This window comes from Acinonyx jubatus, chromosome A1 (assembly GCF_027475565.1).
Source record: "Acinonyx jubatus isolate Ajub_Pintada_27869175 chromosome A1, VMU_Ajub_asm_v1.0, whole genome shotgun sequence".
Lineage (NCBI taxonomy): Eukaryota > Metazoa > Chordata > Mammalia > Carnivora > Felidae > Acinonyx > Acinonyx jubatus.
In genome coordinates, this window is record NC_069380.1 from 226,634 (window position 1) to 240,066 (window position 13,433).

The 13,433-nt window shown below is 50.9% G+C and overlaps 1 protein-coding gene across 1 annotated transcript in view; it reads left to right on the forward strand.

The window, feature by feature from the left end:
- Positions 1–13,433, forward strand: part of LOC106979786 (zonadhesin) — a 130,489-nt gene that overhangs the window by 52,933 nt on the left and 64,123 nt on the right. The window contains exons 10-21 of the mRNA XM_053203494.1: positions 1,137–1,202; positions 2,149–2,250; positions 5,001–5,193; positions 5,565–5,701; positions 6,049–6,273; positions 6,612–6,753; positions 9,164–9,287; positions 9,655–9,789; positions 10,546–10,698; positions 11,758–11,959; positions 12,668–12,808; positions 12,911–13,057. Coding sequence (XP_053059469.1) covers positions 1,137–1,202; positions 2,149–2,250; positions 5,001–5,193; positions 5,565–5,701; positions 6,049–6,273; positions 6,612–6,753; positions 9,164–9,287; positions 9,655–9,789; positions 10,546–10,698; positions 11,758–11,959; positions 12,668–12,808; positions 12,911–13,057 — 1,767 coding nt within the window. The remainder of the gene's footprint in view (positions 1–1,136; positions 1,203–2,148; positions 2,251–5,000; positions 5,194–5,564; positions 5,702–6,048; positions 6,274–6,611; positions 6,754–9,163; positions 9,288–9,654; positions 9,790–10,545; positions 10,699–11,757; positions 11,960–12,667; positions 12,809–12,910; positions 13,058–13,433) is intronic.

Genomic DNA, 13,433 nt, shown 5'->3' on the forward strand with positions numbered 1-13,433 from the left:
AGAAGTGTGTTGTTTAATTTACAAATATTTGGGGCTTTTTTAGATGTCTTACAAATTTCTATTTTAATTCCATAGTAGTCAGAAAACATACTCTCTGATATTTCAATCTTTTGAAATCTATTGAGACCTTTTTTATGGTCATATGTATGAGTCTGAGAAGGTTATTTAAGTTTTCCTTAAACCTCTCTTTCCTTATTTCTAAAAATGGAGTTGATAATAATGGTGACTAAATATGCCTGCTAAGTAAAATCATATGTAGAAAGTTCTAAGTAAAGACTCAGTAAATGGTAGCCACCATACTCAGAAACAAGTTGTTCCTCACATGAGCGGTGGGGACTCTGGCACCTCATCTCAGAGACAAAAGCTCTGTCACTGCCCAACTGGCTCTGCTGCCCATCAGTAAGGAGGCTCCTGTGGTTGGCCACATACACATGCAGTCCCCTGTTCCCCCTCCCTGTCCAGCTTCTGAATGTTCTACAAGCCCCATAATTGCCTGAGTTCTTAGTGGGAGCAAGAAAGGCAGACAGAGCAAGCAGGGGAGAGGCCTGTGTGGGGCCATACTTCATTCCAGAACCCATAAATGTCAAGTGGAAAGGGATAGAGAGGTCTTCTTGTCCAGCTACCTACCCATCCCACCGCTAACTCCTGCAATCCTTTTGTCTCCCAACCACAAAGACATTTAGGATTGAAATGAGCATGAGAGAGAGAGAGAGAGAGGGAGAGAGGATGCTCAGAGGACCCTATCCCACTCAGCTGTGCACAGATGATGCTATCACTGTGCAAGGGTGGTTTGGAGTGACAAAGAACATGAGACATAGAGGGGGCCTGAGGGAAAAGAAGATAGGGAGAAATAGCGTACACAAGAGAGTGCCAAGGCCCTAACAACCAGGCCTCCAAGAGTGGGGAGGCCAGAACAATGGAACCAGGAGCTGGATCCAAGGTGGATCCCTACTCCCATCAGCAGCATGCACAGGGCCACAAGACAAGTGAGGTTCTAAAGATCAAGATGGGAGTATCTCAAGGCATACATCATTTTTACTTTTGTTAACTTTAAGACTGTATATGGTTTTGTTTTCAGCAGTATTTCCCTCCTTAATTTTCTTCAGGTTGAAAATGAAGTGTATTTGTATTTCCAGGGCACTGGCCAAAGGACAGCAGTGGAAGAGGAATGGAGGGAGAGCCCCTGCACCTGCGGGCAGAAGGTAAACAAGGCTGACACTGAGGGTGCTGACACCTGCGTGAGCAGGAGTGGTTTCTCATCTTTATCCCTTCCCCTCTGTAAGGATACTGCCCCTACCTCAAGGTCACCCAGCCTCTTATCCACCTGCTCTTTGATGTATATTGTGGGGCAGGGCCAGGCTGTGGGGGAGCCCCCCACAGTGGAGCCCCACTGAATTCATGGGACACTTAGGAGACAGAGCCACTCCCAGGGGAACTAAGAGGGCTTGCCCATCCATCAGTGTGAAGCAGCCTAGGGAAACACATGGCTGGACTAGAGGCAGGCAAGGACCTCAGTGAAGTGTCTGGCTGCCTGGAGAGGGACCATAGATTGCACTGCAGTGACAGGAGGACTAGAAAGGCACAGTGGGAAAAGGAACACAGCTGACGTGGACCTCTTGCCAGCCCTCTGCCCACCCATGTTCTGCCTCACACACTCTTCTTGAGCACGTGCACGTACCAGCCACTGGGCCAGTGTTAGGGTCCCTGGAGCTCACTGTTAGAAGACAGACAGACACAGGAACCCCCTAAACTACAGTGTGGAGAGTATTGAATCAAAGTAAGGACAAAGCCATCGAAGCTCAGACAAAGGTACTGGCAGTCTTCTTGGCAAGGAACCCAGGAGGCTTCTTGGAGGAATAGACATGGGAGTCAGGCCCAGAAAGTGCACAGGCTCAGTCAGTCAGTCACGGAGGGCAGGGAGAACCCTTCAAGCAGAGGAAGTAGCTTTTTGGAGAAGCAGAGAGCAGAGACTTTGCTGCTCTGATCTTCTCCGTGGCAGTGATGCCACCCCAGGGCTCTGGGCTATAGATTGCCACAGAGGCCAGCCTGGTCTTGGGCCCCCAACTCACCACCCTAGGGCCTGCAGACTCCTCCCATGATGAGGCCCTGAGTCCTGGTGGGACCCACCCATATGGCTTCCCTTCACAGGCCACTTCTGCCCAGATGGTGCCATCACCATGCCATGCCTGGCCAGGACCTTTGAAAGCAGGAGGGAGACACCCCACCCCAACACCAGCTTCTGCTCAGCAGGTCAGTTCTGAATTTTGTCTGCTGTTTGTACAATGGGAAGAGTGAGTTGCTGACTTTGCTGATTAGGTGCTCATCCAAAGTCTACCATACATACTTCATGATGCTGACTATAGCCAGCAGCATCTCCAGGCCCTGGTAGAGGTGAACACCAGGAAAGCCCCACTCAGGATGCAGCAGGCCCCATCAGGCTACCAGGTCTGGGAGCCCCATGTTGTCTTTGCTCAGCTGGGAAAATCAGGACATGTGCAGGAAGTTCAAGGCAGCCCAAATTGTTCAACATAGAGTTTAAAGACAGAGGGGTCATGTGGCTGGGAACCACTCACACTGAGCACATGGAGAAAAGAAACGAACAGTTTAAAAGTGAAGAATGAAAGTGCTGGTAGGCACAAGGGAGGAGTGGTCAGGAGCCCAGACAGAGAACACCATGTGGGAATTGGGACACATCCAGATCTGCTATTGATGGGCTATCAGTAGGTTCCTTGACCTCTCTAAGCCTCAGTAGTAATATTTGCCTTATAAGGCTTCTGTGGGCATCAGACAAGACATCTATATAAAGGACCTTGCACTGAACCTAGCACATATTGAGTGCTCAGGAAAGAGTTGCTTCTGACCTCATAATCACCGCCATCAACAACTTCCCCTATTACCTTGGAAGAATGAGTCTGGGGGCAGAGAAGGGGTATTTATCAGGTCAGACCACTCAGTGTCCTGAGGGAATATTCCCCCTCTCCTGCCCCAGCACTACCAGATGCACCACCACAGATCCCAACGCACTGTCATGTAAGTGCTTGTGACAGCCAGTAGTGGTTGAGGAGAGCTTGTGACCACCCTGGGGATGTAACGATTTGGGGGCTCAGGAAGCTCACTCGCTCCCCAGGATCATCTAATTTTGGCAGCGAAGCCAGGACCAGAACCCAGGTGTCAAGACAACACAGGGCTGATGCCCTCCCCTGCAAGCCTGGGCAGGGTTGAGGCTCCTGAACTTCAGCCCCACACACAGTGCTGTATGGGATAGGAGGGCACCTGCCAATCCAGCTGTTGGCCTTTGGACAGGGCCACTGCCATCAGCGATAATGGTGTGTGGTGTTGGGGGGCCCTGAATACCCAAGAGACCCACCACATCATGGGCCCTAGGCCACTGCTCCCTGCACACAATAGGTCTCACTGCCCGCTTGCCTGTCCCCTAGCCCAAACAGTTCTCTCCCCTTGCCTGCAAGCTCTCCACTGCTTATTCTTTTAGTGCTGTCTCCAAAGGCCAATACAGGATTTCTCCAGAAAAATATAAACGGCCACAAACATCTTCCTGCTTCCCATTTGTCACAACTCTGCAACAGTTCTGAGCACCAGTTTACTTGCCATGGGCTGGGTGACATTTGAGGCCCCTCCAAGCTCTGACATCCTGAGTCTGTGACTCATGGAACACAGTACAGGTTTGACCTGGCAGGGGAGGAAAGGCCCAAGCATAGTGGGGTGGGGCTGGAGCACCTCTTGGGTGTCAGACTCTGCACTAAGTGTTCTCACATGCATTAGGTCACATAACACCATCGAACACCATCAATTATGATCTGGGGCTCATAATCCCCTCTGAACTTCAGAGGTCAATTAAGTGGCTTGGGTCACATAGAGTGAGGTCACAGTGCAAACCCACATCTGTCTCATTACTTTGTAACACCCCAAGAATGCCCCGAAGTCCACATGGATGGATGTTGGATGGTTTTGAAAGGAAGAAAAAGAGGCAGGGACAAATTCCTCACAGCCTCCATTTTGCCCAATTCTGAGGCTGTTAACTGGAGACAGGGCTGGATCCCTGGTAAGTGGTTCAAGGAAACAGATTTCTGTGACGGAGCCTCTCAGCTACTTTTCTGTGAAGTTCTGAAGCCACCAACTCCCTGGGCCATTCCTCGGAGCCATGGAGGAAAGTGTGATGCTTCCTCTGCAGCCCAGGGCCAAGACCAGCCCCCACCAGAACCAGCCCCTGGAGGATAGGGCCAAAGTGGGCACTCAGGTGAGATAGCTGAGTAGGAAGGAGTCATTTCCTCTGCAGGTCCCAGGAGTTGGAGAGCGAGGAGCAAAATGTCCAGCAGCATCACCCGTGGTCACACATTAACTCCCCTACTAGGAACCCCAGTTCCCATGTGAGGACAGAGTGAGGGCAGAGGCTGTCCCACACTGAGACAGAGCAACAGAAACAGCAAAACTAGGAAAGTGACCCAGCCTCCAAGAAAGTGAAGATAGGTCTGGTGTGAGCCACAGCAGCCGGAAAGTTTCCTTTCTCCCCAGGGTGTTGGAACTGTGATGCTGCAATGTTGAAACTAGGACTCACGAAGACTTGCCGGGTGCCCAGTCCTGCACAGGGGCTCGGTCACATTGCACAGTGTTGTCACAGCAAGCCTGGGAAGCTGTGTTGTTGGAATCCCATTTTATAGAAAGGAAGATGGGAGTTTGAGAAGCTAGGAGACTCCCTGTCATAGTCGTCTGTGGGCTGTGCTGCTGAGGCAGTGGGAGCCCCCTGAAACCTGCAGCACTGACAGAGCAAGGAAGCCACTGGTCTCTGCATGGAGAAGAAAGGACCCCCCCCCCCCACTCTGCACCTTGGTAAATGCCGATGGCAACCCTCCTCCCTGCACTCCCAGGCCCACAGGAGGATCAGACCCACCAGGGCCTGGGAAGCATTCATTGTTTTCCTTTGGAGGCCAGCAACGCAGGTCCTTCAGAGAGAACTGCAGTGATGTGGGCTGTTCTCTCTCCAGTTCTCAGCCAGTGTCTGCAGTGCCCAGCGGGATACTTCTGCCCCAACCGAGCCACCCAACCCATCCCATGCCAGCCAGGCACATTTAGCCCGAATCCAGGCCAGGATGAAACCACAGACTGTGTTCCATGCCCAGCAGGCAAGGCCTGTACCCAGGCTGGGCTGACTCAGCCAGATGCAGAGTGCACACCGGGGTAAGGAACTTTGATTTCTTAATGATATAGAGGTGACTGGATGGGGGCTCAGAGTCCTCCCTCTACCATCGTTCAGGAGTCATACCCTCAGATTCAGGTGGGGATTCAGCAAACATCCACCCACCTCCGTGTCCTGGGAGGGCCCCTGCCTCCCAATCAGGGCTCAGTGTCACTCCAGCCCCAGGCTCCAGGACCCTCCCCAGGAGCACCGGGGCCTGGACATGAGCTGGAGGCAGCTAGGTAACTCCTGTCTTTCCCACGGGGAGAAAGGGGCACAGGGAGGTTACTGCAACAAAGCCACAGAGGCCAGCAGGCACAATGGGATTTCCCTGCGACTACCCAGGCTGATGGGTGCTCCTTGGTTGTCGTAGGTATGTGTGCCCTGTGGGCTCTTCCAGCCCCAATGCTCCCACCCATGCCTGCCCACCCGGGACATTTAGCAGCCGCAACAACCTCTCTGACCTGTCACAGTGTGAGGTCTGCCCCTCGGGAGTAGCCTGTCCTAGGGGTGAGTGAAAAGGGGGAAAGGCAGCCTTGCTGCCTATTGGACCCTGCCTTTTTGGGTGAAGAACCATCTCCACTCCTAGACAAGGAAGGCCAGCAAAATAGACCCTGACCCATAACCCTTTGTTTTCACACAAAGATCATGGTTCACCTCACTTAGGGTGTCCGAGGATGGGACCATGAAGATCACTGCGTTCCCACCATGCTGCCTCAGGTAGCCTTGGGCCGCTGCTGACCTACATGCCCCTTTCACCAATGCCAGGCCCCAGTCCATGTCCCTGCCACTTACCAGAGGGATGTAGCTGGAGGGGGTGCTGCTCCTCCGGGTCTAATTCAAGATTGTGTTTGCAGGAACTGGAAGTCCAAACTGGCCCCCTATCCCCTGTCCAGCTGGCCATTATTGCCCTCTGGGCACCAAACGGCCGACCCAGTTCCAGTGTCCCCCAGGCACCTGGAGTAACCAGACTGGACTAACAGCAGTCGAGGAGTGTGTACCTTGTCCCAGGGGCTGGTTCTGTGTCACTGGAGCCCAGCTTCCCTCAGGGACATGCAAAGCTGGGCATTACTGCCCACAAGGTGAGTGGGGCCACGGTCTGCTCTGCAAGGTCACAGGTGAGTGCCAGAAGAGAAAGCCACGAGCCAGCCTGCCATACTAAGGTTAGATTTCAAGAGAACCTTCCTGAGAGTAGGGCCAAGACTGCTCAGCTGCTGAACATCCTGAATGGGGATTCCCAGGGTATGAGTCCAGACAAGGCTGGTCCTAGGTGAGTGGCACCCCCTGCTCCCTGCCCCTTCCCCAGTGGCCTCTGTTGAGGAACTGTCCCCAGGCAGTAGGGTGAGAAGCTACTGTACCTGCATAATGCAGCCCTGGCCCCCCTCTTCCCTCCTGAGACCCCTCCTTCTTTCTGAAACAGGTACAATGTGGAGCACCCAGTTCCCTTGCCCAGCAGGCACCTACAGCTCTCAAGCAGGCAACAACCAGATGGAAGACTGTCTGCCATGTCCCCCAGGGGCCTTCTGCCCCAGTGGTGCCCCCAAGCCCGTGCTCTGCCCACGGTAAGGGAGGCTGAAGGGTATGGCCATCCTCAAAGTTACCACATGTTTATTAAGTACAGGCCGAAGCCTGGCACTATGCCAGGCATCGAGGGATTTATAAAGAGAGATGAGGGTCTGGGCTGCCTTAGGACCTGATAGCTTTGTTAAGATAAGACATAGGAACTGAAAAGGCAAGGGCCAGGGCTGAGATGCAGGGTGGCAAATTGGAGTGGGACCCACCCCCACCCTCATGGCCCTAGATGTTGAAAGGGAGAGAACTCACTCTGGGCTGGAGTCAATGGGTAAGGTGCCCACACCCCAGTAGAGAAGCTGCTTCAAGAACAATACACCCCAAGGCCAAGCACTCTGGAAGCTAATTCTGGCTGACATCTTAGCAACGATCATTTGGCGCTCTGGAATTCTCTCTGTTGATTTGACTGGTTTATGAAGATGTGCCCCTTATTCCTCTGGTCACAGAGTAAACTTTAAGAATTTTTCTTATTTTGAAAAAGTGATACATATTCTTCACGTAAAAAGTGAAAACAGTAGTAACCAAAATACATTTCAGACCAAATATAGATTTCCATGTAAAAAACAAAACTGTAGGGGTGCCTGGGTGGCTCAGTTTGTAAAGCATCCGACTTCAGCCCAGTCATGATCTCGCGGTTCCTGAGTTCAAGCCCCACATCGGGCTCTGTGCTGACAGCTCAGAACCATGTAGTCTGCCTCAGATACTGTGTGTCTCTCTCTCTCTCTCTGACCCTCCCCTGCTCATGCTCTTTCTCTCTTTCTTAAAAATAAATAAATATTTTTAAAACTTTTTAAAATAAATATTTACAACCAGAGAGAATGTGGAAAAGAAGCATGACATGAAAGGCAGAAATAATTGAGGAAAGACCACAGGATCTGAAGGTAGTTATTTCAAGCTTCTGTTCAACAGCATCATGAACAAAGTTAAAAGGCAAACAACCAAGCAGGGAGATGTCTTCAATATGAACGTCAGGCCAAGCATCCATCTACTTACTGCCTTATTATATAAGGGCCATTACAAATCACTTACAATAAGACAGAGAGAGACAGACAGACCAATGATAGACCACACCAACATAAAAACATAAACAAAGTAGAGGAACAGACAACTTTTTGTTTGGTTGTGTTTTAATTTATTTAAATTCCAAGTAGTTAACATTCGGTGTAATATTAGTTTCAGGTGCACCATACAGTGATTCAGCAATTCCATACATCCCTCAGTGCTCATCATGACAAATGCTCTCCTTAATTCCCAGCACCTGTTAGCCCCCTCCCCCTCACCCCACCCACCTCCTCTCTGGTAACCATTGGTTTGTTCTCTATAGTTAAGAGTCTGTTTCTTGGTTTGCCTCTCTTTTTTCTCCTTTGCTCATTTGTTTTGTTTCTTAAATTCCATATATGAGTAAAATAATATGTTATTTGTCTTTCTCTGACTGACTTATTTTGCTTAACATAATACTCTCTAGCTCCATCCATGTTGTAGCAAATGGCAAGATTTCATTATTTTTTATGAAGTAAATATTGAGTAATATTTTTGTGAAGTAAATATTGAATAAATATGGAGTAATATTCATATATATATACATATTTACAAGTGTTAATGGACACTTGGGCTATTTCTATAATTTGGCTATGTAGATAATATTTATAACATCAGAGTATATGTGTTCCTTCAAAGTAGTATTTTTGTATTCTTTGGATAAATACCTAGCAGTGCAATTGCTGGATCATAGGGTAGTTCTACTTTTAACTTTTCGAAGAACCTCCATGCTGTTTTCCAGACTAGTTGCCCCAATTTGCATTCCCACTAACAGTGCAAGGGGGTTCCTTTTTCTCCACATCCTCACCAACAACTGTCATTTCTTGTGTTGTTGATTTTAGCCATTCTAACAGCTGTGAGGTGGTATCTCATTACAGTTTTGATTTGTATTTCCCTGATGATCAGTGATGTTGAGCATCTTTTCATGTATCGGTTGGCCATTTGTATGTCTTCTTTGGAAAAGAGTCTATTCATGTCTTCTGCCCATTTCTTAGTTGGATTATTTGTTGTTTCAGGTGTTGAGTTTTATAAGTTCTTTATTTATTTTGGATACTAACCCTTTATCAGATATGTCATGTGCAAACTTTTAATAGAAGGACGATCAGCCTATAAGCCTGGTTTTAAAACCTCTCTCGATACACTGTCCCATCTAGGCCACATTTAGGGCCACACCTACCACATCCTCAGCATAACCCAGGGGTTTACAGCCAGGGTGGGACTTGGCCTTTAAATCCGGAGGGTGAGGCTGGAGACAGTGGTGGTCTCCTGCCCTCCATCAATGGTGATCCCATGTGGCTGTCACGGCTCCTCCCCAAGAAGGCTGTGGGCACCCACACTCCTTGCTCTCTGCTTCTTTTCCAGGGGAACCTCCCACCAGAGTCTGGGTGCAAGGCTGGCTGTGGCCTGTGTGCTTTGCCCTGCAGGTCACCACTGCCCTGAGCCAGGCACTGCTACCCCACAGCCCTGTGGTGCTGGAAGCTTCTCTGTAAGTGTTCCCAGAACAGACTCCATCCCTTAGAGGGCTCAGAAGGGGGAGGATCCTACAGTCAGGGAAGTGGGGAGGTGGCTAGGTGCAGCCTCCATCCTGGGCCCCTTTCCTCCAGGCGTTGGAAACCTGTGGACCAGGGCAGGTGCTCAGAGAGTACCTCAGTTTTACTGGCATCTGCCCTGCTCTGAGCCCCTCCCATGCCCTGCCCTCCTCAGAAGGAGATGTACACAATAGCCTGGGGTCCCAGCCAGCAGCATTCTCAGTTCAATTCCACATGTATTCTGAATGCCTACAATGTGCCAGCCTTGGCCCAAATGTTAGAGGAGTGGAAAGAAACCAACCTTATTGCCAATCCTCCTTCCAGGGTCCAGGCCATCTCTGGTGCCAAAAGTGCTCAGGAGGAAAGCTCTGCAATCAGACAAAACTGGCCCGCCCCATAGCATGTCCACCTGGGCACTACTGCCCAGCCCCAGGCCTGCTGACCATCCCTTGTCCCATGGTAAGAAGATCCCCTCAGCCCTCCTGGCATCTCTTCACCTGTGCCTGCAAAGGCTCTGGAGCCATCAGCCCTGTACCAGTGGTTGGGGTGGAGGACACTCCTTCACTGTGACACGGCCACACGCCAGCCCTCTGCCTCCTGCCCCACTCTGATGAGGAGCACTGGACCACTCCCTTTCTCAAAGCTGATTTCTGATAGTGGTGTTAGACCAGAGGTCACAAGGGGCAAAGCAACCCAGGCTTGTGGAAGAGGGAGGGATTCAGGGAGAGGGAGGGAGAGGCTCGGGAGCTGAAAGATAGAGACTCAGGTGGAGCTGCCAGCAGGGGGGGGGGGGCTGGGGGGGCAGCCTTTGTTCTCCAGGCTCCAGAACCCTCCAATCTCCCCCACCCCCCACTGTAGCCATGGCTTCTTCTCCCCAAGATATACGCACCTCTTCAAATGATCTGATGTCCTCTATTCTCTCTTCCTGCCTGCTTTTGAAATCTGCTGTGAATTAATCACATTCCTCACTGGGTGGGTGTTTTGCCATCAAACACTGTTGGTCTATCAAAAAGTAAGTCCCACTCATTCGTGTGTGTGTTCTGGAGGATCATTCTTCAAGCAGGCCATTTCCTCCTCCCCAGCCCTGCCGTGTCCAGGGTGAGGGTGGAGGGGCCCCGCTCTGTTCCCTTCCTAGCAGAGCAGCCAGGCTACCCAGGCCTGGAGCCCCATTCTGGCCTCCAGGTCCTTGATGTCAGTTCAACGTTCTCTGTTCAGGGCACTTTCCGAGAGGCCCCTGGGGCAGCACGTGTGGAAGACTGCCAGCTGTGCCGCCCTGGGGCCTTCTGTGGCAGAACAGGCCTGACTGAGCCCCAGGGGCTATGCAGTCCTGGGCACCACTGTGGGCCTGGTTCCAACACCTCCTCTCCGGTGAGTGCAGGCCCTCCTGGGCCTAAGGGAGGCAAGGCTGGCCTGAGCTCAGAGGACTGGGCTGGAGTCAGGGGACAACAGTACCTACCTTTAGGGCTCACGGCCTCTTGGGGTAACAGAGCAAAAATGGTGGGACGTTGCAGAGACAGAGCCAGTAAAACTGCAACCATTAAACATGGCCAATAAAAATGTGGAAGGGCCAAAGTATTTAATATCAGTTTCCAGCTTTTACCTAAAAAGCCACCAAATACAAATAAGTCATCAGTTAGGAAAATGCACAACAGAGCTGACAATTAAGACACATGAACCAAAGCCATTTCTGTACAATATGCATCTACTAATCATCAAAAGTAAACACAGTTGCTGAGGCCCTAAGAAGACACTGCTGAGGGATAGAGTCCATTTCCAGTGGGCCGCACCTGGGCCCAGACTGCTGGACAACAATCGTGAAACATGTTGACAAGAGCCTCAAGGCAGTTTGTACCCTTTGATCCAATACTCATGTGGGAAAGAACATAAAAGGGAAAAAAATGTCATTCATTTAAATATGTTAAAGATGTTCAAAATACCACACATTTTAACAGCAAAAACACAACACAAAACAACACAAAGGCCCAGTAATAGGAAAATATCTAAGCACAGATATGGAATACCATCCAGCTGGTTAATAGGTGACAGTTAACAATGACAGGTAGGTATACTGTCGATACATAGATGACTGAAAGATGATACATAGGTAAGAGTGAGAAAGATAAGACCGACAGACAGATGTGCCTTACCACAAGTGTAGCAGCACTTTCAGCAAATAGGCAGAGAAGTGGGATTGTTTAGGCTACTCAACATTAAAATTTATTTCATTTTTCTGAAAAGTTAAACTCCCAGAGCATTTCCCAGAGGGGGATGTAGTCAGGTTGATGCGTGTAAATGAGCAGGAGTGCACTACTGGCTGACTGAGGCAGGCCTCCTCACAGAGGGGTTCAGAAGGACTATGAGGGAGCCCAGTGTAGAGAACCCCCTTGTTCTCAACTTTTAAAACTCAACCGGACCCTCTTCCTCTAGGAGGGACTCCCCTTTGGTGACCTCTGCCCTGCTGGCCATTTCTGCCCTGCTGGCACCAAGGATGCCAGGCAGAGGCCCTGCCCAGTTGGCACCTGGAATGCAGAGAGAGGGGCACAGGATGTGAGCTGGTGCCTGCCCTGCCCACCTGGGTTTTTCTGTGCTGCAGCAGGCCAGGCTGCCCCCAGGGGCCTGTGTGCACCAGGTGAGGGCATCCATATCTCCCCTGATGGCCTGGCAGGAAAAGCACAAGCAGAGGATGGTCAGGTCTGCCACCTGGGCCCTGGCCCTAGGACCCTCAGCTCCTGAGGTAGAGACATGTTAGTGAGAGCTTAGGGGAAGTGTTCCCAGGTCAGTGAGGCTCGGCTTGGCCTTGGGAGGCAGGCTGGAAGCTACTAGGTGCCCCTTCTAAATGGATTGTTCCAAGTCCTGAGGCCTAGATGAGGGGGAAGGAGAAGGAAAAGAAGGGCCAGGGATGAGGAAGGACAGTGGTGTTCCAAAGGCTAAGGAAGAGTCTTCTGCCTGCTTGGCCCGGGAAGGCCCATCACCTTGTCTGTGATTGGGACAACACTTTGACCTTCCCCCAAGGGCCTCTGGATTGGGGGGGGTTCCATGTACAACAGAATATCCATGGGTTCACTGGGGAGTGAAATTTAGGTTCAGATGGATGAGACGCAGGCACTCTGCTCCACCATCCTGCCACCCACCTCAGCCTCCCTTTGACTAAGTGGTGAACACGTATTTGAAGATGTACATTCAAAGGGACCTAGTTAATAGCTCATCTGGGATATCCACAGAGCATGTTGCCATCAAAGCTGTTATTAGTGTGGCAGGACCCTTATGGATGGGAAGGCAAGTAGCACAGCTCCAGCACCAAAAAATAGACCAGCCTGAATGCCTTCTCTTCTTCTAGGATATTACTGCCCAGGAGGGGCATGGACCCCGACACCTCTCAGTGGCCCATGGGGAGATGGTGGCTCTGTGGGCCACATCTGCCCTGAAAGCTCACAGGTGGCCACATCCCAGACAGATGGGCATCACAGCAATGGCTCAGGTACTTGGGCTGGCTCAGAAGGCAGACCAGAGTTGCTATAGAAACCATCTACAACACAGGGTGGGCAAGGCCACAAACTGACACAGATGCTTTACTTTCCAGGCCAAGAGAGCCACCAGGAGAGGACCTGCCCTCCCAGTCATTACTGTCCCCAGGGCACTGGCCACATCCCCTTTCCTTGCCCTCAGGACATGTCCAGTCCATGGAAGGGCCAAAGCCCAGCCCAGAGCTGTTGGCTATGTTTTGCAGGTGAGGAAACAGAAGGGAGCAGTTGGGGTTTCTCCTGGAGAGTCAGGTCAAAACTGTGTTTTGGGGCCTGGGGAGCAGCAGGTCACTGGAAGCCTCTCTCTGATGGCCTAGGGTACAGGAGGCCCTGGGAACAGTGGTCAAGGACAGGGCCTTTAGACTGGGCAGAAGTCCAGTGGCACTATTCCTTGCTGTGGGAAATCACTTAACTCAGTTTCTCATGTGCCCAATAAGAATACAGAATATGGGAATTTGTATTATTGAGGTAAAAATTAGATACGACAGTAAATAAGGCAAAGAAGTGGCCATAATACAGAAGAACAGGTTCCATGGAGGAGACAAAGGGCTTGGCATGGTCCTGGGTAAGTGAGGATGTGTA